The sequence below is a fragment of the Phragmites australis genome, chromosome 9, assembly GCF_958298935.1.
Source record: "Phragmites australis chromosome 9, lpPhrAust1.1, whole genome shotgun sequence".
Classification (NCBI taxonomy): Eukaryota; Viridiplantae; Streptophyta; class Magnoliopsida; order Poales; family Poaceae; genus Phragmites; species Phragmites australis.
The window spans coordinates 32492983-32516512 of NC_084929.1; the positions used below are offsets into that span (position 1 = coordinate 32492983).

Below are 23530 nucleotides of genomic sequence, written 5' to 3' on the forward strand. Positions count from 1 at the left end.
TTCTTTCAAACCTTGAGTGTTGCTAACTTCTATATCATATTCACTCCATCTCTTCTTGATTGTTCATGTGATTGATGCGAATCACATATATCTTATCATGGCCTCGCACGGTATTGGCGCAAACACTTCACTCACTCTTCACCACTGCCTTGGTCCTGCGGCACCAAGCCATTTGCTTGTCCTTCACCACCGGATGGTCCATCGTAGCCGAGTATTGCTTGCCTTTCACCGTCTTGCCATAGAAAACTATTTTATATCTGACATCTTTAATAACTTCACTTTATCATATATGGAGTCTAATCTTTTTCTTCACTCTTGGCATATTGGATTTCAATTCAACTTATGCCTTCTTATATATTCTAGCCCCAATTCAATCTTAAGCATACACGAGTTAATCCATAAAACTCTATTGACAATGGCATATCTTTAGTTACTTGATCTCCATAAGTAACTTTGCATTCACTCTTATTACCAATCTTATATGAGCTTTTTTTTCTTCTTATGAGAATCACTAAGAGCTCATTCATCTTTATGCATATGTCTTCTTTATACATCACCTATGTAACAACTTACTAACAAACTCGATAACATTGTTAGTCCATAGGTATTATCATTAATTACCAAAAACGCACATAAGAGCTAGATGCACTTTCAGTGAACCCTTGTGCTACAAGCCTCGCTATTTCACCACCTTATCGAATAAAAATCCATTTTGCCTATGTAGGGAAGACATTGTGTTGTTGAGCAAAATCAATCTCCTTAATTACCACATTTGGATTGACCAATTTGAGTGCTGAAGCACTCTGCCTAGAACTTTTGGTCTAAATCCAATTGAAGGTGTATAGCCATTGGAGGAGAAATATATGTCGACAATTTGTAGTCTTTAGTATTGATTGATTCTATGGAATCAATATAGTTTGTGGAAATATGATCCTGTTTAACTCCGAGTATTTTCCAAAACAATTGAGTTAAGATGTTCTCATGACCCATCGCCTGAATTTGTGTACACATTTATGCTGAGTATTTGGATGCTGAATATACATAGGCGTTTGGATATTGAACATCCATAAGGTGTCTATCAACTTGATGTTGATTTGCATTTGCTGCTGTGGAGGAGGAATTCCTCAGTTTTCGCGATAGCTTGCAAGAAGCTTTATCCTTTGTGACCGTACATGCATTTGCTGATATTGAGTGGTTTTGTTTGGTATCTCCACTCCTTCTGGTACATTCTTAGTAGGAATTTAGTATTTGGTAATACATTTGTTATCAGTAAATGCATCTGGCAGGTTATTTGTAATATATTGTAAATACAAGATGTTCTGAATAAAGATTCAGATCTCAAGTACGTGGATATAAGGAATGAATGTGAACATGTGTAACATTTTCTTATAATTTCTAGCATTCTTTGTGATATTAATCTCCCCCTAATACCTGGAATTATCCTCAAAATGTTACGAGCATACGGGAAATGAATAAGTCCCTTCTGAGGGACTCGAGGTATTATATGATTGACAGATAATGATTCCTCATATGGATCCCCAATACTCTTTTATGTATGCTATACGGTGGTGATATCAGTACGTGCAAAACGTAACCGATTCGTAGATGGCAAATACTTGATTGAGGCTAAATTTTCACGTATTAAATGCAAACAAGGGAGCCATATGATTGTTCACGTATTAAATACTATTGTTCTATTACATTATATTTCGCAAATATTAAATGGAGGTAATCACATAGAAGGTAATCACCAAAATGGTGTAGACCTCAAATATAGTGATTTAACCCTTTGACGGCAGTAATTGAAAATGGTGTAGACCGTATTAAAACAATGGTTTGACACTTTGACGGTAGTCACAAAAAATGGTGTAGACCGCATAGTAGTGGTGCGAGTAATTCGCTGTTATGAGCATAATATGCAAATATTACATTAGATTTTATGACATCCATGAACTTATGTTATACTAATATTAGTTGAGGTAGTCACTTAAATTTTGCTTAAAAGTCCACTTTTAATTAAGCGCTTTGTGCTTTTATGAAGCAATTTTAGGTTTAAATTAAAATATGAGTGTGGAAAGTATTGAATTGCAATATAAAGTAAATTGCAAGAATTCAAAAGTGTAAAAAGGTAAAGACATGTTTTTGGGAATGCAGGGACGCAAACACATTGAACATGTTGTAAATCTAGCACTTATTGGATCTAGAAATGCTTATTTATAAAAGTACATAAACTTGTACAATTATAAACAAGTACAGGGGCTGTAATAGAAATAATACACATAGTACTATTCAAATGGGCTATTTATTGAGACCTTGTGGGCCTAAATGGAAATAGCCAGCCACTGAAAATTTTCTTTCGGGCCTAAAATGAATTTTGGTCGAAGCCCTTATATCATTTTGGCGCAAGGCAATAGAGGGGGATTTTTTTTCATATGGTGCATGAGCTAAATAAACCTGGGCCGTAGCCCAAGCAGGTATTCGGCCCAAAGGCCCATGCGGACTCCCCTCAGTCCGCCCCATATAGAGAGGCAGCGGTTAGGGTTGAAACCTTGACCGCACGCCCGCCCCTCACTGTATGCAGCGCTGCCGGTTGGGTGGGATGCGACGCCGCCGCCGCTTAGGGCCACCCATTCGCATGCCGTCGTCGTGTGATTGCCGCTGGTCGGAGTGTCGACACCGTCGTGGTGTGCGACGCTGTTTGCGGGTGCGTCACCGCTCACATGGAGCAGCCGCATTGGATGGGACGGTGGCCGTGAGGAGCGGTGGTGGGGTGGGTTGTACGGTCACCGGCGCATCGGCCCGGTCGAATCTGCTGTCGGCCCTGATGGGGTGCGCTGCGCGGGATCTGCTGTTGGTTGTCATGGACGGTGTGCAGTCGCCATTGGAGTGCGGGCGGCCGCTGATGCGATGCCGATCGAGTGCCACTGCTGCTCAGGCTAGTGGCAGTCGCTGGTCGGGCGGAGCCCTGCCTTGGAGGAGTGCCGATTGGAGAGAAGCTCACCGGCTGGCTTTGGATCATGCTTCTAAGGAGCGCCATTCGAGGGCGATTGATTCACCACTGGTTGGACGTCGACTGTCGTTGCTTGAATGTAATCGCCGTCAAAGAGGGCTGGCTTGTTAGGGGTTTGCTAGATCTGGGCTCTCTAACCTCGGATACGGTGTGACAACTGGGGTAGCCACCAAGGTTGTCTCAAATGCAGGTGGCCTTGCATGAAGTGGTGCCGCAGATCGAGCGTGGACCACAACCAATGGAAGACGACGTCCTTGTGCGGGGTGTCATTTGGAGATGGTAGATGGAAAAGCACCGATGGGGTGAAGGTGTGGAGGGTGAATGTCGTGAAGAGCCACACGCAAGAGGCACGCTGGTTTGATCAAATCTGATATGTTGTCGTCATAGACATGAATCAAAGGATGAAGGTTAGATTGCTCCGTGTCTCACCTTCATGCATAATTTTTTCGTCCTCTGTGCTCCTGTTTAATTGCTCCATGATGCTCATTGTGATCAGTCGATTTCTTTGATGTTCGTCCATCTGTGTTTGCCTTCTGTTGAAGATTGGCCTACTAATGGTGTAACCGGTGTCCGATTTGGTGTAGCACCTGGGCCACTCACCATCTTCCAGACGCAGATTGATGATCTCTTGGAGAAGACGAAGCCATGGTGATGCTTACCATTGTGCATGCGGCCTTCTAGGAGAGTCCTTCGTGTCTTTCTGTGTTTGTTGTTGTGATTGCTCAGTAGATATCAATGTGACTGATAACGTATTGCGGTGTGAATTGTAACAAACAGTAGAAAATAGATTGAGACAGAGAGATTAGAGAGTGTAATTGCTTGTCTTTATTGATGAGAGACTTTACATATTTATACATGATGAATGAATATGATGAGAGGACATGTCTATTTCGAAGGCACCCCTTCCCAATAGATACAACTCTTGGTAATTGATCACATGATTAAATCTAAAAGGTATCTATTCATAACAGTTTGGTTGGATCCTATAGTATACCACAGTTTGATGTGACAATGTATGGCACATCATAATTTGTGTGGTGAACAAAATGTTCGCCACAACTATGGAAAGAATTGGCAAGAAAATGAGCCACTGACAAATGGACCTGACTAGTGAAAAAGTTTGCCACGCTAAAAATATGACAGCTAACAAACATTGGTCGTGGTTGGTCAAACTTTTCTGTCTAAGTTGTAGTAAATTGTGGTCACGCTAAAAAAGGTGTGCATAACAATATGGTCTGCAAACATTGTTAAGCTTGTTTGTGTATAGCTTGTACTAAGCCCGCGACTATCGCCAGTTGGAATGCATCTTTCCAAACTATCTGTCATGGTCGATGTTCTTTCAAGGCGTGTGCATAACAATATGGTCTGCAAACATTGTTAAGCTTGTTTGTGTATAGCTTGTACTAAGCCCGCGACTATCGCCAGTTGGAATGCATCTTTCCAAACTATCTGTCATGGTCGATGTTCTTTCAAGGCGTTTTACCCATTCTGTACCATGGATACTTGAAGGGAAAAAGGCTCTACTTCGTCGGCAGGCAGAATCATTGTCGCTCAATCACCAACGATGTCGACAAATGACTCACATAACTTGGAATTAGCTAGAACAAAATGCCAAATCTCCTTGTCCGTAGGAGGCCTATTTGGGGACAAACCCAAGTTGAACCTCCTTCATCGACGCTAGCAACGGATGCTCGAGAGTGCGCTGGGCGTCGGCTTACGGACGGGGGCCTAGAGTGAGCACGCGAGAGAGAGAGAGAGAGAGAGAGAGAGAGAGAGAGAGAGAGAGAGAGAGAGAGAGAGAGCCAAGCCATCCGCCCATATGGAGAGGAGGGCTAGCGAATCTGTAAAACATCCTCCGTTACCGACAACGGCAACGGTCAGTCCCAGCTCCGGGCAGCTACTCGACGAGCGTGCCAGGCGACGGCAGACGACCAACGAACGGACAGGCGACGGGAGGAGGAGAGAGAGAGAGCTAAACCATCCAACCCATAGGAGGGCTAATCTATAAAAACCAAGGGTAAACTGCAAAAAAACGAATCCCGATTAATAATTAAGATACAAAAAGAGGTCAATATGCAAAAAATAGATCGCAAAAAACTAAAGATGCCAAGGTGTTTGTAGCCTTTTTTGAGATTGTTGATAAAGGGGAAGAAGTTTAACGACCAAAACAAGAGACATGGCTAGTGGAGAACAAGTAAGATGCCAAGGTTGACAAAGGGGGACTCATCTACATTTTGGTATAAAAACATGAAATGGATAAGCTCTTGCATATGTCGATTAAGAAAGATAGTGGCAAAGGAGAAAAGGGGAGCTATAACAAAAGGGGACTAAGTGGTAAGAATATGCATCCAAGCAATATGGTAATACTTTTTACTCTTTACAATTGGTATCATTTATTTTTTATTACTTGCTTTAATTATGTTGCCATCAATTACAAAAAGAGAGAGATTGTAGCGAAAATAATCTTATTAGATCATGATTGTGATTTTAGTGATTAATAACAACATAGTTAATAGTACAGAGGCTAATAGCCTCATCGGATAGTCCGGTGAATAAAACGTGAGATCACCAGAGTGTTTCTAACAAAAGGGGAGAAGACTAAGGACCTTACCGGATAGTCTAGTGATTTGCACTATGTAACATCGAAGTATTTCCTGCAGAGAAAAATGCAAGTGAAGAAGACTAACAATCAACCCACTGAATGGTGCGGTGCTTAGTTTGTACACACCGAAGTATTTTCTGTAGAGAAAAATACAAGTGCAGAAAACTAAAGATCAACCCACTGAATGATACGGTGTTTGGTTTGTATACACCGGAGTATAGTACCAGAGCATTTCTTACAGAGTTGACTACAAATGTAGGAAGGTCTAGTGCTCTGAATATCAATGCACCGAAGCATTTCTTGCAGAGAAGAAGTGGTGCAATTTGGCTTAAGTTTACCCACCGGAATGTCCGGTGATAGAGTTGAAGGTCTCACTGGAATATCCGGTGTGAAGGATGACTTTGAGTGGAATCCAACGACTAGTTTCTGAAAATATACTTGCCAGATGATCTGGTGTTAGTACTACTGTTCTCACCGGATCATCTGGTGTTAACATCTTTTCTAAGTCGTTGGGTTAACGGCTAGTACGCCAATTTGAGACTATAAATACCACTCCACTCGTTCGTTTGAAGGTGTGACATGCTGCTAGAGTTCTGAAAATCTCATATACACTTAAGAAAATATCCAAGCCACCAAATTGCTTAAAGTGTTCATCCAAAGCGATTAAGCACACCATTAGAAAGTAATTAATGCTTATAGGACTAAAAAGAAGTGTTGCTAGGTGCTGCAACCTAGAGAGTGGATCAAGGAGTGATCAAACCATGTATTGAGAGATACGCCAACGCTTTGGAGTCTTTGTGACTCACCGGTAACTTATTGACCCTTCGACTTGATGTGGAGCGGCGACAAGAAGATTGTGCAGGGACACGAAAGCCCTTATCTTTGTGACTAAAACTCTGAAGTGAAGACGGGGCACAAGTGACCAGAAGAGAGGTTAGTGGTGAGACCTCACTTTGGTAGCTTATCGTGCTCGAGGCATTGTCTTGATGACTTAGTAGCTCAAGAGCCGTGACTGGGAGCATATCCTTTTTGAAACTCTAACATTGACTAGGGGTGACTTGTGTGTCATTGATACCACGATCGAGTTTGTCTCTAACCTATTTACGTTTCTGTAGTTATATACTTGTAATTTATTTTGCTAAAGTAAGTTGCAATACTCTTGATGGTAGAATAAACACACTAGATAAATCTAGAGTATATTTAGATATAAATTAAAATAAATTTATCTTATTAAATTTTTAGAACCATTAATTTCTAAATATCATAATTTATTCCTCTCTTAAAACGTCACCATTCCTTAAACACGCATGCCGCCGCCCTCAACGAACTTGACGTAGGAGGCCGTGGTGCAGGAGCCCGTGGCTGCGTCGTACGTGCCGTCGCCTGGTTGCGTCACGATGCCGATCACTGGCTGGCCATAGGCGGCAGGGTCCGCCGGCACCGCGCAGGCCTAGGCTTGCTCGGTGCTTGGAATCCGGATGGCCCGCAGTGTCGCCAACGAGGGCGTAAGGAGGAGACGGAGAAGATCGTGAGACTCTATTTGGCAGCCTGCTTACTTGTCCGTGATGGACGCAAGTGTCCAAAGTGGCAGAGAAAGCTTTTCAGTTTCAGGTGGTTTTTTTTTTTTCAGCTAACTTTGGTTGGACGGATATTTTTAAATGAAAAAAGACCATTTAGTTTTTTAGTGTTTAGTTGGAAGATAAATTGGATGTGATCATTTAGAAGGAATTTTTTTTTCAGATGTTAGAGTTATTTATGTTCTAAATGAGTTTTATTCCTATTAGAGTAAATACACTTTTTTACTACATCTGTTCTCTTTTAATGTCATTTTAATCTTTGTCACACAAAATAATATTGTAATAAATTCTTTCAGGCATGAGAGGTTTACCTTCTCAATTTCTCCTACAATTCAATCAATGATATATAAGCCACCAATACACCACACATTGAATTGAAACTTTACTTTTCGTTAGCCTTTAATATTAGCACTCTAGTAAAATACCACCTTAAAAATCTAAAACGACATCTATTTAAGAACAAAATCAAGTTTCTAAAACGACATCTATTTGAGAACAGAGGTAGTATTAATATATTTTAAATGATATCATCTCTTAAATTATTTATCTGATTTATGATCTGATTGTGCCATTATATGCATTATAATTAAATCAACAAAACTAGATCTCATATGATTATATTTTAATAAAAAAACTAAATATATTACAAACGGGTCTTACAAAAATTTAGCTAACTACATCCAAATTATATCCAACCAACTAAAGAAAAATTTGCATCATCCTATCCATGCTAATAAATAAGAAATTGATTCATCTCATTCAACAAAACATATATGGTCATGTCCCATCCAACTTTATACTTAACCAGACTTTGGGAGAGTCTCGGCCGTTTGATTCAAAGCGAGCGGTGCAGATATGAGTATCTAATATCTGTTTTCGCTATTCTGGAGACTCTCCAGAAGTTGCTGCATCGCCACTGATCTGGAGGTTTTTTTTTTCTTCTGTTTGTTCTTAATTCTGTTCATTTCTCATCGCCACCTGACAAGCTTTAGCTCTGAATGACGAATCACGTTGTCAAGCATGTGAGAGCTTATTTTCTCAAATTTAAGATCTTACACATGCGTCTGCCAATAAAATATACCTAATCAAGTATCAATGGCGCAGGATAAGCGTCTTTTTTGCCCTCGTCTTGGAATAACAATACAACACAAGAAGTTCAAGAATCTGTACAGCTCCATGTAGGCTGAACACACAATAACAATACAGTGGTGATTCCAGAAGACCCTTAGGCGTACGCTTCAGTCTTAGGAGAAGATGTAGACCTCTTCGAAAGATTTCCTACCAAGAAGGAAAGCATGAAGTTAGCCGATGAATGGAGCGTAATATTGGGCAGCAGCTATACAACATAGTACACAGAGGCTGCTCACGAGGCTTTCCCGCTAAATGTAGGGCTGTAGTTGTAAATTAGGTTGTCCAGCACCTTGTCCGCAAGAGGCCTGTTTGAAGAGTTGCGAGCTTGGCTGTTTCACGTCAGAGAAGGTGAGAGATGTCATGAGCATGATCCCATTCTTCTTTCATGTGCCGTTTACATCACAAATTAGTTTTCCCATATGCATAGCAATACTCATATGCCACGGTACTGCAACTAGGATTACTTAAAGGAACATAAAGGAGGAATTTACCGAATAGCAGCATCACTTCAGGAGTATTGTGCAATGCTACGAGTTGTTTTTTACTAATGGATTTACTCAACAAAAGGAAAATTGAACATGTGAGCAAACACCAAAAAGAATAATGGAGAATGGCTGGTGCCATAACAGAGTGATTAACAGAAAAAGAAAAATGATCTATAATTTCCACTAAACAATGATAAAAATGATCGGTGGATCCACAAATAATCACATGTAATGCCAACTTGAAATGCATAATTAAAAGGTTACAACCACATACCTGACAAAATAATTGGCAAAATGTTGAGACACTTGCACTGCATCTTCACTGTGCGGAATTATTGGTTTCCGCCACTCAAAAATGGCTTTCTGCAATGAGGATAGTTTATGGTGGTATAAAGCCATCATTACTTGGTGAGCATACCTCAGGATATAAGATTACAGGATATAAAGACTCCCTAAATAGTGCAACTAGCATACCTCAGGATGCCACTGCGTGCAAGTGATTGGATACTTGTAAGCTTGTACAGTTGAGACATAGAACTGATTTAAAAAATAAAAGAATATTAGGCTGTGCCATGGAAGAATTGACGAGCATTAACCATACCAGATACTTGGGAAATATTTGCTAAGTTTATCGAAGTTGTTCTATTTCTACCACATAACACCTTCCAGATAGATTAGTATGTAGGAGTAAAAGTATAAAACTTTGTACCTTGCCGTTTTCATCAGGTGACGTGGTCAAGATCTTAAAGAAACTTGATAGTGCATCATTCTCCCGCAATCTCTTCGGTGATATACCATACTTTGATCAAGTGACAAATTAAACTGTGTCAGAGAACTCGAATTTGGAAGAGAGTTCAATTGTTTAAAGATGCTATTCAGAATCAGCAGCCATAATAGTGTAAGTAGAACCGAGGATGGCACACACTCTATGATTTTGCATGACAAGGCAGCTGGTGCTGAGTTTCTTGATGAGTTCAGGGTCAAATCTGTGAATTTCAATCGCCAGTCAGTAGTTAGGCTAAACATATAAGAAAAACAAGGAATTCACAAAAAACACAAGTAGAATATTAATAAAAGATAATGAACATGAAATCTTTGAATATACTAGCGAGGACATTTTATATACAATTTATTTTTTCCACTCCAGCCTTAAAATTAATGGAACTAAGTTTGAGTGGATCATCATTCCCTGTCTTGCATAGACCCATTCTAGATATCCTTATTTCCTACTATACATCTCAGAAGCTACCAAATACATAATATACATCATTTTAATCCACTTGCAAATTCTACAGTTTTAATTTTGCTGACACAGTAATAAAAATATGCAATTCCACAGGAAGCCTATCATGACATTTAAGCTAAATAAGGCATTTAATCGCATCATCTTGTACTATAGTATGGTGCAAAAAAGTGTTTCTAAAAGTCCCCAGCAAGCAGTAGCAAATAAGAGACTTGCTTGAGCGTGGGACAACTACCTTTGAAACACTGAGCCCTTGAGCAAAGAATAACTGGGAAACTGAAGAGTAGATGCTTGATTCAGGGCATCAAATGTCTCCAAAATGTTATTGTCCTAGTACCATGGTAAAGAACAATTAGTGCCCAGTTTCTGCAAACGAATTTGTCTATATAATAGAATGTCCGTGGCCTTTTCACTAAACAGACTGCAGTACTTCGTTCCACTGCCTTACAAGAGACAAAAGCAAAGATATTCTTCTGATTTCTTACTGAGCATTTTTCTTCCACTCCGTTGTATAACTTATCGATTTTGTAACAATAATATGCAAGCAGTTTTTGTTCCTTCCTATTTTAGCCATTAGACTTGTAAGTTGACAAATTTGTATTGTTGTTTCAGAAAATGAAAAGGTTAAATTACCTTGCTGACAATCATGCTAACAAGCTCAAAGCCAAGACATTGTGCAAACAGTGGAAATGGATCTCCTGCGTCATTCCTGTCCAAAACATACTAAACGAAAAGAAAGCATGAAATGTAAAAGTAGATACATGTCCTAGATTCAATATTGTGCAGGCTTGCACAAATTAAATAGATAATGTGAAGTTGTTAAACAGAAATGTGATATCTTGTAATGCAATTAACTAGAGTAGAAGTGAAGAACATCTCTTGCAAATGCAGCAAACTATCAATTTCAACCACTGTTAATAGTGTACCTGAAACACTTCTTTTATTGTCTCAAAGTACAAACCCTGCTTCTCTGATCCACCAGTAAACAGCACACCATTCACCAAACTCAGTTTCTGTAGGAAAGGGACATCAAACAAAAAGCATGAACAATAAGTAAGTACGGTCATAAAAGCAAGGCCACAAAGCGACCAATAGTTGGCCAGTTCCAGAACACATAATTGCAAAACTTCAGTAGCTAATACCAAAGACAGGACAACCTAACGCTCGAGACCCACTCAGATCTAAAATATACAAATACTACTACAATAGGTAGCTTACAACAAGAAACTCAATTTGTGATTGGTCAACATATCAGCGACAATTGTACCCAAACATGTTCATTGAGTAATTTTGGTTTGAGAAAAGCCATAAACGTTCAGCAATTCAGTGCTCAGGGGTTATAGCTGAAAGCCTGAAAGCACAATTCATAATTAACCTCACCCCCCCCCCCCTCCCCTCATAAAATGGTTTGGTAGCTACTTCAATTCAGGAAGGGAGCAGTTTAATTGGCCATAGGTTTTTACATGTAACCATATCTCCTTCGCGTTTGCAATTGCAAGCATGAAAAATTATACAATTTCGAGCACATCAACGCTATCGCTGCAAGAGAGTACTCTACGACGCGTGCATATTCAGGACGCGACCGGGGAGAGGAAGGAAGGGAAGAAAAAGAAGGCAGCTTCCGAAGCACGCACCTCGAGGAGGCGCTCCTCGGGCTCGTTGTAGACGAGCGGTATGACGCGCGCGCCGGCGGCCTCGACGAACTTGACGTAGGAGGCAGCGATGTAGGAGGTGGACGTGCCGTTGCTGATCCTCCCGGACGCGCCGTCCCCCGGGTGCGACACGATGCCGATCACGGGTCGGTCGTAGATGGTGGGGTCCGGCGGCGAGGTGCAGGCCCGGTCCCCTCGCCCGGCGCTCGGTAGCCGGATGACCCCGACCCCTGGCGTCGCCGACGAGGGGGCGACGGCGGCCAGGAGAACGAGGACGGCGGCCAGGAGGAGGAGAGGGAGCAGGTGGGGAGAGTCCATTTGGAAGGCTGCGTCTGCTTGTGCGTGACGGACGAGAGTGGTCACCCGGATAGGCGATTGCCGGGGAAATTGGAGCGCCAGTTGCAGCTGTCACCGTCGTTTTCAGTCTGCTTTCAGTTCACTTTCGCTTCATAATCTTTGGCCTGATTTGAACGACGAATTATCAGAGAGACTCTTCTTCTAAAGATGCTTATCCCGAAGCGAACGACGCAGGTACGGCAGAGCTAGGGCTCTAACAATATCTGAAGGTGCGCATTTATACTTAAGATTTCTCATAATTTTTGAGATATATTTTTATCTCTCGAAACAAAACTACTTATAGATATCTAAGATATTTCGTAACTAGAAATATCTATTTTTAGAAATAAGAAAGAAGAATATATATATATATATACGGAACAAGGGGTCCTGCAAAAGACAAGTGGTAACAAGTCGTCACTCGTAATACGAGTTTCACAAACCCATACAAACCAACAGAAGTTAAGAAAGAAGTCAGCGACTAGATTTAGATCAATCTAGGCTAGCTACACCCTCTTTAATATATTTAAATCAATACAAGATAAATATGACGTTAGGTTATTATCATAAGGAGACCTGAACCTATCTAAAAATATATGTGTTGCACCATCTATGAGGATCATAACAAAAGACGTTGAAAAGTCTACACATGACATGCCGTCGATGTCGCCTAAATCTTCGTCGAAAACTGATTTTTTGGATGAGAGTTTCTACGACAACTTTACCTCTTTTCCTGATGAACCGGTGATTGATCGATTAGATTTCGGTGTTGAACTTTCTGGCGACAATTCAAGTGACGAGGTAAGTCGATTTATAGATCAATGCACCAAATATTACGGTATCGAGTTTGAACCACTCAGTTGTCAAGACAATTATGGATGTCCGATTTATAGCAAGTTGGGATCAATCCACCAAACTTCTGACAACATAGATTGTCAAGATACTAATCCAGAGCAATCTAATGAAGCATCCATATTAGATCTAGACACCTCCTTCAATGGAGGTTACTCCCGACAAGTTTTCATCATTGAAAACGGGGGTGATGATCTAGATCATCATGACGACAACCCTATAAACGCTCAAGGTCCTCTGACCCCGGTGACAGACAATGGTCAGCCTCACGCGGACACACCACCTTCGACCCTTATCGAGGGCCCAATCATACAATCTCTTGATCATCAACATGGGGCTGATCATTTAAATCCATGACTGCAAAGAGGAACCTCCTTCTACAAAAGGCCGTCATGCGCCCTCTGATCACAGATCTAACTACCCCAGCTGGTAAGGATTGGGTAAACTTGGCGGTCGACTTGACTAAGGAGATCATGCTCCAAGCTAAGAACTCTCATCTGGCCTTGTCTGAAAACAGTACTAACTGAGGCAAGCCAGGTAATCCTTCGTCATGATATGCATATGACCTGGAGAGGTGTAACACTAGGAACAAGACTTCCCAGGATGACAATCGTGTAAACAATCATCATCGTAACTCACCGGTCAAAGGTCATCAAATTAATGACTTGCGTCAGTTCATCGACAACGGCGAGAATGCTTGGGGGCTTCTGAAGAACTTTCTTCTACCTCCCATCGATCTAATCGCGAAACATCCCGACATCAATCAAATTAAGACCAATCTCTGATTGCCGCGGAAAAGACTCCCAGGTGCATTGGAAACAAGCAAGGCGCCATCAACAGATAATTGGCCTTCTCTCTAGATCTACAGAACGTAAGCTGGTCAGCAAGGTTCTACCCTGGGACGATTGAGAAATATGATGAAAGCACAAATCCCATTGAATTTCTCTAGATCTATACCACGACCATCCAAGCAGTTGGCGGGAATGAGAAGGTAACGATGAATTACCTCCCCACAGCCCTTGAAGGGGTAGCCAAGACATGATTGACCAATCTAATGCCAGGGACAATCTACTCATGCGAGCAACTCTGCGACGTATTCCAAGCTAAATTCCAGGGTATGTATGTTCACCCCGGTACGAAGAACGGTCTCCATTGCTGTGAGAAAATGGCGAACTTAACATTGAGCGAGTTCGTGCGACGCTTCAGTAACACTCAAAACACCATTCCCAAGATTAGTGACTATGATGTTATTCAGGCGTTCACTCAAGGGGTTAGGAGCTGACGTTGTGTTGAGCTATAAAAGAGCCCAAAATAGTTAAGGAGCTCTTGCAAATTGTTGATAAGTCTGCTAGGGTCGAGGATGCACTCCTCTACGTTAAGGCAAAGGCTCAGGGCATCAAGCATCCTCAACTCGGACTCGACGACGATAAGGTCCAGAGTAAGTGTAGGAAGAACACCAAGGGAGGTAAGTACGAGAAAGCTAAATCTGACGAGATTTTTATCAATCTACCCGACGTTTGTCCCAACTAGCGTTCAGATCCTTCCCGGAGCAGAAGCTTTACACCAGACTTTAGCGAACGTGATGGAAAGCCTTGGTGCAACTTTCACCAAACTGATAACCACAACATCTACTAGTACTGCCTCTGAAAAAAGTTGGTCAAGGCGGAAGTCAAAAAAATGGCCAAGGGAAAGAAGGTCTAGCTCGCAACCCAACACAGGGGTTCGACTCGAATGAAAGCAAGGATGACACGGACATTATGTCTTTTTAGCCGGATGATAAGACGATCGACCACATGTTTGGTAGTTCCATGTCCTACAAGTCCAAGAGGTAGTGCAGAATAGTGGTCTGAGAAGTCCTAGCCCCTATTACTAAGGGTTGTCAAGCCGTGAAATGGCCAGACACATAAATCTACTTCGGCCAAGAAGGCTGCCCTGATAACTTCGTATAGCTGGGCCGCTTTCTGATAGTGGTCGAGCCTACGATAAACAATTGTAGGGTTAACTGAGTCATTATCGATGGAGAAAGTTCTTTGAACATCCTCTTCGCTGATGCACTTGGAGGAATGCAGATCTCCAGGTCTGAGATCAAGTCGGTTACTCCAGTCTTCCATGGTATAGTACCTAGATCCTCAGCCACTCTAATCATCTAGGTATCGCTACTCGTCACCTTTGAGAAGCCTGACAATTTCCGAATAGAAAAAAAAACATGTTTGATGTGGTCGATTCACTGCTACAAAAATAGTTTCTAGAGGTCGGTGGTAACCAATTTATAGAGGCGTTTAGCCACTCGCCTCTAGTCGAAGGTCTGTGAAAATGGACGATTTCCATATGCGTAAAAGAGACCACCTGTGGACACCAATTACTACAGGTGGTTCCTTAAATGGACTGCCTGAGAAAATCGATTACTATATACGGTTTCTTAAGTGGACCGCTTGTGGAAACCAATTACTACATACGGTTTTTTAAGCAAACCACATGTGGTAGTCGGTCCCCGAATCAATATTTTTTTTGGCCTAAAAAAGCAAAAAAATAAAAATAAAATTGCACCCGAGGAATCCCCGCGATTGCGCTGTCACAAGTCATCCATTACTAGAGGCGGATGACAATCTATCTTAGAAAATTCATAACTTTTTCATAAAAAGTTGGATGAAGATAAACTTTATATAAAAATTATAGCTCTCGACGGGATCTACAACTTCTTAGTTGAAAACTATTTCATTTAGATCAAAAGGAGTACATACATTATATTGTTATCACTAGTACTTCTGTAAGCCAAGTCTAAGAAGTTTCAGTAAACAAGGAAGAAAACAAAAATATATCCTATTACCATCAACACACACTCTATGATGTGATGGTAAGGCAGTTTCGAGCAAGGGGACAGGTTCTGCTAAGGTACAACTATTGAATCTCAAAAGGAAACAAAAATCAAAATGAAGTTTCTGCTAAAAAGGAAAATGACAATACATTATTAAAGCCCTCCACTATCATCAACAAGAAGAAGATGAAAGACCTCCACTATCTTCAAGAAGAAGAAATATGACAAACCAGAGAATTTGTGGTAATAATAGCATATGCACTCCTTTTGATCTCTTATGTCTAAAAGTTCAAATGATTATTTGAACATCTAAATGACTTAAAAAAAGTTAGAGTTGGTAATATTCTTTTTCTTCTCATTGTTCTTGAAGATCTCATCGATGGCTACAAGTTTTATATAAAGCTTGTCCTCATACGACTTCATATGAAAGAGTTATATTTTTTTTAAAATAAGATGTCATCCATTATCAGAGGTGATTTACATAAGTAACCGCATCTGGAAATGATATCACATTATCAGAGGCAGTTCACATAAGAATTTGTCTCTAAAATAACCTTTTACATATGCGATTCCTTATGTGAACTGCTTGTGGTAGTCATCCCATTACCTGAGGTGGTTCACATAAGTAACCGTATTTGGAAATGACATTTTACACAGGTGGTTTATTATGTTAACCGCCTGTAGTAATCATCCTATTACCAGAGGTGGTTCATATAAGTAGTTGTCTTGGAAATAACCTTTTACATAGGTGGTTCCTTATGTCGTCCGCCTATGAAAATTGTATATTACCAGAGATTGTTCACATAAGAAACTGCCACTAGAAATTACCTTTACACAGGTAGTTTCTTATACCACCCATCTCTAGAAATCGCTTAGACGGTTTGTCATACAAGCCGCTTGTGGAAAGGCACCATGGTTGTCCCAAAAAATGGTTTTTATAGTAGTAATTTCAAAACAGCATACAATGCCATCTTAGGAAGACCTACTCTTACCAAATTCATGAAAACCACGTGCTACGCTTACCAGTGCGTGAAGATCTCAGGACCCGAGAGAGTCATAACTATCCGAAGCTGCAAGAAAACAGGCTTACACCATGACAAAAAAAGTTTAGATATGGCCACGCAGCATCAAACCGACAAGGAGATGAAGAACTCGAGGCCAAAGGTGTAAGACCTCATATTACCGGGGGCTCCTGTGCCTCCTGTATCAGTCCCTGGATTAAGTAGCTGATACGTATAGTACAACAGTTGTAATATCACAGTCAAACTTCGTATGTAAATAACAAGGTTCTGGGTACAAAAGACTTACAGACCATACTGAATATTACACACTTGGCCTAGTGGCCAGCAGAATACACAACAGAAGCAAAAACCCAAGCCACAAGCAGCGAGGGAGCGAACGCGACCTCAGAGACTATTCTTCATCCCCGGTTTCAACTCCGGTGGAGTCAGCATTAGGTTCTTCATCTGGACGATAGCAAGAGTGAGTACATAAGGTACTCAACAAGTCCTATACTACTTCAAGGGGTTGATAGATGCATAATGGATATTTCAAGGATAAGTTTTTACAGCATAGTTTTAAGCGAGAAGCAGGTTTTATGCAGATTACCAATTGTGCCAACTATGATTTATTTCAACATATTTTAGGTAGTTCGAAACCAATGATGAGCTGTTTCTGGGGTTTCTCAGTCCTGTGAGGGGCTACGCCTCGCTCCGCAGTCCCTTTTATCACATCTGGTGTACCTCTAGTACCACACAGCTTCTGGCGAAGTGAGCCAGGAACCATATCATACGGACATCTAGTCCACACACTCACTCATCAAAACTCACTCATTGGGAGTCTATTCAAGTGTGATCATGCTTTCGCGTGTCCATGACCGTGGACATAGCTATTCGAATAGATTTACACTTTGCAGAGGTTGTACAACTTTACCCATACGATATGCTCAGCCTCCAACTGTAGCCAGCGGAGGAGCGAATCATACCGAGACTCTCCAAACACCTTTCCTGTCGGGCTTTTCCACGAGACACGCCAAGTTCCAGAGCTGCATGTTCCGAAGGCCAGCCTCCCTTTTTAAGCCTAAGCCGGTCCTTAAAACCTCCAAACAGCGGGACAGATAGACCCTTGGCTGCTCGTTGCTCTCAGCCTCCTGGTATGATACCCAACTCAGTCCAGTGAAGGAAAAGTCAAGTCCTGCCCATACAGGACGCATGGTTGCATGGGGTGGCTAAGCATGACAGCACAAGACTCGGTCCTTAAGCGGCCGGGCTAGGCATCTTCATGGGCAACGAATACATCATGTACCTCAAGCCCCCAAGAGTGTCCTCCCTGGAGGACTACCGTATCTACCCGTGCCAAAACAGTTTTCACCCATTTTTACACATCACCTTCCATGTCCCACATGACATCAAGAATTTCCCGACCATCACGGAATTCACAACCATCAAGGAAGCATGGTATATGAGTTATCATTGATAACAGTAAATCTTGTCTCCGAAGAGAAGTGTTTTAAAAAGCGACGTCTCCGAGGAGACGTATTCCATCCTAAGCATACTTAAATATCAAGGTGTCATCTATCGTTAATATATTTAACAATAGGTATTCCTATGGTGATATGTATTCTAAATAATGATATGTAAGGTATGTCAGTGTTGATAGGTTTAACTACTACAAGTAGTTTGAAAGGAAACGCGATATATAGCACATGCGATAATAACTCTGATTTTAGTTGATCAAGTATATTATTTGAAAACATAGGTTCAATATGATCAAGGAAATATGACTTGCCTTCTCCAGAATTTTCTTCGAAGTCTTGATCATAATCAGGATCCTCCTCACTCCGGATACTTTCGGCGCAGCACTCGCAAAACTCGGGTTGTCCTGAAATCGCGACTACGATCAATAATGGCGACATTAAAGAAGAATCAATTAAACACCAAATGAAAAGCCAAAAGAGCCCTAATGGATACCACAACATGAAAGATGAGTAGATCTCGATTTTAGATGAATTTTGGCGAAAGAATCGCCGAAATCGGAGTCAGAATGGAGAAGTTACGGCTCCCGAAAGATTTAATCAAAATTTAAATCGAGAAATTAATAAATGATACTGTTCATATACGGGGCCCACATGTACAGTAACTCAGGTCCACATGAACAGTATGGTTTTGGGCCAAATGGGCTTGGATGGGCCGGATCCGGGCCTAGATGGGCTTGGGCCAGGTTTGTACAGGTCGGGCTGCACAGTGACGGCTTGTTCGGGTTTGGGCTGGGTGGCTTAGCGGGCTCTGGAGCTGGGCCGACCCACTGGGCACGGCCTTTGAACGGTTGGGCCGGCCTGGCAGGCTAGCAGTGCCCGGGCCGAGCCGTGGCTCAGCCGGCCAGGGCGAGTCGTGACCTTTGGCTGGCCCAAGCAAGCGCGTGGGCGCGCGGGCGAGCGCCAGTGCACGTGAGCGGCGAAGGGGAGGGGGAAAAGACCGGTGTCAAAGAATTGACAACGGGGCACACGGGGAAACTCATCGGAGAAGTGTTTCAACCGAGGCTTCACGAGAACAAGTGCACACCGTCCAACTATGTGCTATGGCAGACTCGGCTAGGTATTCATCGACGGCGGCCGGCAGTGAGAACGGTACCAGATCCCAACCGGAGAGGAGGCAGCGGTGCGGCGCAACTAGACAGCACCTCTCCCGCACGAGAGAGGGGTCAATCTAACAAGGGAAAGGGGCCTAACGGCACTAGAGTACATGGCACTACGGTCAGTGACCACTCAGAGTGTACAAGCACGTCGTTGGCGAGGTTTGCACGGTGGCGCACAGCGATCGGGCAGAGGCGCACGATGACAAGCAAGAAAGGAGCTCGCGCGTCACCTATATGCTATCTAGGGGGGTTGTTAGGGAAACCAGGAAGCTCACCGAGCTAAAAAATGAGGAGAAGCGGGTCGGCGGCCGGCGACTTATCGAAGTAGCGGCGGCGGCGAGGCTGGGCTATCGGCGCGAACAATTTCCCGTCGGGCTCCCGGTGATTGGACGGCGGCACGAGGACGGTGATGGCTCACTGATGAACCCTGGCAGCACGTCGTCGACGATTGGGTGGCGGAAGGGGTGCGGCGGCGACAATGGCGATGGCGACTGTGCTGTGGCGGGGCGGAAAGGGAAGGAGGCGAGAGAGACATGCGGGGCCGCTATTTATAGAGATGGAGAGAGAGCACGGAGGCATTGCGACGGGTTGGCGTCACGGGGACGTCGGTGGCGAGGTGGCGGCCGGTGCCCACCTTTTTCTCTGGAGCATGGGCCGACTACGCTGGCCAAGCATGGGTGGTTTGCAAAGTCGCGCGTGCTGGGCATGGGAGGAGAGAGGGGCGCGAGGGAGAGAGAGCGAAGAAGCGGGAGTTGGTCGGCTCGTGCGCGGGATATTTCCCCGGCGAAACGACAGCGGGGAAGTCGTCATCGCGCTGGAAGGGAGAAGGAAGGAGAAGAGCGGAGGGATTGAGCCGTTGGATCGACGACATGGGGACGGTCAGCGCAGGCAGGGCGCGGGCGTGCGCTGGCGTGCGCGTGAATGCGCGGCTGGGCCAGCAGCGCGCTGGCGTGGGCCGAATCCGCGGGCGCGCGTGCGAGTGGGCTGAAGGCATGGGAGAAAAGGGGGAAGGAGGTGGGCCGGTTCTGCGGGCTGGAAAAGAAGGAGGGGGAGGAAAATCAGCCCGGGGTGAAAAAGAGAAGGAGAAAAAGAAGAGAGAGAAAGGGAGGGATTTTGGGAAAATAATTCAAAATGGAAAATTTTGAATTTGAAATTGAAATTGAATTTGAGTTTAAGATCAACTCCATATGGAAATGTTTGAACTTTGATTTGAATTTGGAATACAATCCTTGGGGGAAGGAGTTGAAACGAATGATTTGAATTTAATTTGGATGGGAGCCGAAAAGAATTTAAGGGTAGGTTCAAACCTCCACATAAGAATAAAAAAACTCAAACCAATGCAGAGACTATTTTAAAATTGATTCTAGAGTACTTCTAATTACCTAAGCAGCTTATGGACATGAATGTACATGTACACTGGTATATACACGGCCACTTACATATTCTCTTAACCCATAGTTAGCCTAATTAACCCTAAAAAGTTTTAATTTAGAGAGAAATTTTGTAACTTGTTAACATGCTTAATTCAGGATGTTGCAAAAGGTCATTGTAAAGTCTCACAATGAAGTTAAATCAGTTCATTTAGATCCAACGGGGCCATCTAAAACCATCCGGATCGGTTCTAAACTGGATCCCAAATATGAATTCGCGCTCATCACTTTTCTCCGGGCAAACGTTGACGTGTTTGCTTGGCACCCTTCAGACATGCAGTATTGATGGCTTCTCATAAATTATGGCATTATTTCCTGGCTCACAAGATTACCATACCATCAATATTCCCATTAGGCGAGATTCTACACGAAAAATATACAATTGACCAAATTCCTATGTGGTCAGTTGAACTTAGAGAGTTTGATGTCCATTTCCTACCTTGAACAACAATCAAGTCACAAGCACTTGCTAACTTCGTGGTCAAATAGACAGAACTAGAACAACCCTAGGATAACTGCAATAACCTATCGAATGTATGGGCTTTATTCTTTGACGGATCACTCACACTTTAAGACGTGAGGGCTGGGATTATATTGATCTCTCCAATAGGAGAAAGCCCGCAATACGCCTTGCAGATCGATTTTCTGGCTACAAATAATGTAGCCAAATATGAGGGTTTTCTCGCCAAATTTCTAGTACCTTCTGTCATTGGCATCCGCCGCCTGCTTGTGAAAGGGGATTCACAGTTGGTGGTAAAGCAAGTCAACAAGAATATCAAACCTCAGATAAGACCATAACAGACTACTCGTGGAGATGAGGAAGCTGAAAAAGAAATTTGTCGAACTCGAGGTCAAGTATATCCCAAGGAAGACCTACTCTCGCCACATTTATATACCAATCGTTGACACCATCCTAGGAAGACCTACTCTCGCCACATTTATGGCAGCCACACACTAAGCTTATCAGTGCGTGAAGATCCCTGGACCTGAAGGAGTCATTACCATCCAGGGTTGTCCTTAAGCAGATCTCCGTTGTGACAAACACAGTCTCTACATGGCAGTTCAACACCAACCAAGCGAGGAACCCAAAAGCTCAAGAATCAAAGTGAATAAGAAGCCTCAGCCATAACTGCGACCACAACACCTTGAGACGCACACCCAAAAGACTCGGGGGCTTGGCTTCACGATTCATCCGAAGCTCACGAAATAGCGTCTACGCTACCCCAAACAATAATGGTAACTGCTTATTGACTTAATTTAGTCTATCTCGTTTAGGTTTAAGATAATGGGTCACATAGCTCGAGGGTCGTCATTAGTTCTCTGTAAGTTCTAAGTGTAAGTCCTTAGAGTACCTTCTCATAATAATAAAGATCATATTGCCTATGAAGTTGATGGTTTTCTTTTTCTGTGTTACTTGTCTTTCCATGCATCTACCTTCCTGACAAAGGCGTAAGTCGCTTCTCGGATCTTGCATCCTAAACGCGCATCTGGGGCGGCGAAAAGTTTATCTCGATCCAAGGGAAATATGAGTTCCTTTTACTTTAAAGATGTTCTTTACTATTTAGATTGCCTACCTGGAATCGCTATTTCCGAATGGATAATCAGGGCTTAATAAGTACTAGGCGCTGGAAACCAAAAATAACATATCATGTACCTTTCGAAAGCAGTTTCTAACGAGAAGAGAAAGATTGTTGTGCCACGAACGCAGGGTTGCAAAAAGGCTCCTTATCTCATTCCATGAGTGACTGAGGGCTACGACACCTCACACTCAAGTGGACATAAGGCTGGTCGTAATAAGAGCTCCGACTAGTGATCAACGTGCCCCGATCTAGTCGAAGGAATTGGAAGTCCATGATATGGTGTCAAAAGTATTCAGCGTAAAGTATTCCCATCTATTGAGAAAAACATCTATCTTTCAATATAAGTTATATATATATATATATATATATCTTTCTTTTAGCCTATCTTTCAACGAATACCTTAAAAAAACTAAGGTAAGCTGTAATTTGAGAACTTATACCCATGCGCGCACTCGGTTTTTCGGACTACCCATTTGGGAATCCTTCCCCGATAGTAGGTTAGGGACTTGACGTATACTAGGATTACAAAACTTGTTGTGCATGCTATATTTCTGACTAAAAGGGAGATAATTTCTTTAGAAACTGTGAAAAAACTTATCGTGTCCCCGAGAAGCCTCAAAGCTAAAAATGTTTTCCACTCGGAGTCTAACCTAAGGTGATTGCAACCAATATTTCAATAAGAAACCCTAAAACAACCCTAACTTACTTGGAAGAAACCAAGACCGAACACTGGTTTGAAAACTCCTTTGTATTCAAAAGAAGAATTACAATCATACATATGTATTCTAGTAGAAATAGGAATCTTCTATTTAACAATATATTTTTGAGGTCTTTTACAGATAAGCTAATAGAGTGATGATTATAAAAAGTCCTAAGTGAGCTACTCAACAATGAGGTGGACTCTTGTGCAGCCGTTTACTCGTTGAATTTTCTGGGGCATGAGAGCAGTCGAATGGATGGAGCAACATCCATTCACATTCATGATGGAAAATCTTTTTCATCACCACACAAACTTTCCGCTACCACGGTTCAACTTCCGAGCCTAGTCAGCGATGAACGTTTTCTCCCTTGTACTTGGCAAGGATGAGATAATTTTTCAGGTTGACTAAAAAATCTACCAGGATGAAATACCTTCTCAAGAACTCGGAGGCGTTCGAAATCCCGAGCATGTGATCTTAACGACC

At 42.5% G+C, this 23530-nt stretch overlaps 1 protein-coding gene across 1 annotated transcript; it reads right to left on the reverse strand.

The window, feature by feature from the left end:
* Positions 1–8200: 8200 nt before the first annotated feature.
* Positions 8201–12125, reverse strand: LOC133929231 (gamma-glutamyl hydrolase 2-like). The gene is made up of 10 exons (XM_062375907.1): positions 11683–12125; positions 10975–11061; positions 10682–10771; positions 10284–10378; positions 9731–9791; positions 9515–9604; positions 9280–9342; positions 9080–9168; positions 8557–8649; positions 8201–8467 (listed from the first exon to the last, which is right to left on the reverse strand). Exons 1-10 carry the CDS (start codon positions 12016–12018, stop codon positions 8434–8436), a joined length of 1038 nt encoding a protein of 345 aa, XP_062231891.1. The 5' UTR covers positions 12019–12125; the 3' UTR covers positions 8201–8433.
* Between the last annotated feature and the right edge of the window lie 11405 nt (positions 12126–23530).

Coding starts and splice junctions, on each gene's coding strand:
- LOC133929231 (XM_062375907.1), bottom strand. CDS start 12,018: ATGGACTCTCCCCACCTGCTCCCTCTCCTCCTCCTGGCCGCCGTCCTC. Junction 9,605..9,730: donor TTGTCATGCAAAATCATAGA/GTGTGTGCCATC, acceptor ACTTGATCAAAG/TATGGTATATCACCGAAGAG. Junction 8,650..9,079: donor TTTGCCAATTATTTTGTCAG/GTATGTGGTTGT, acceptor GACGTGAAACAG/CCAAGCTCGCAACTCTTCAA.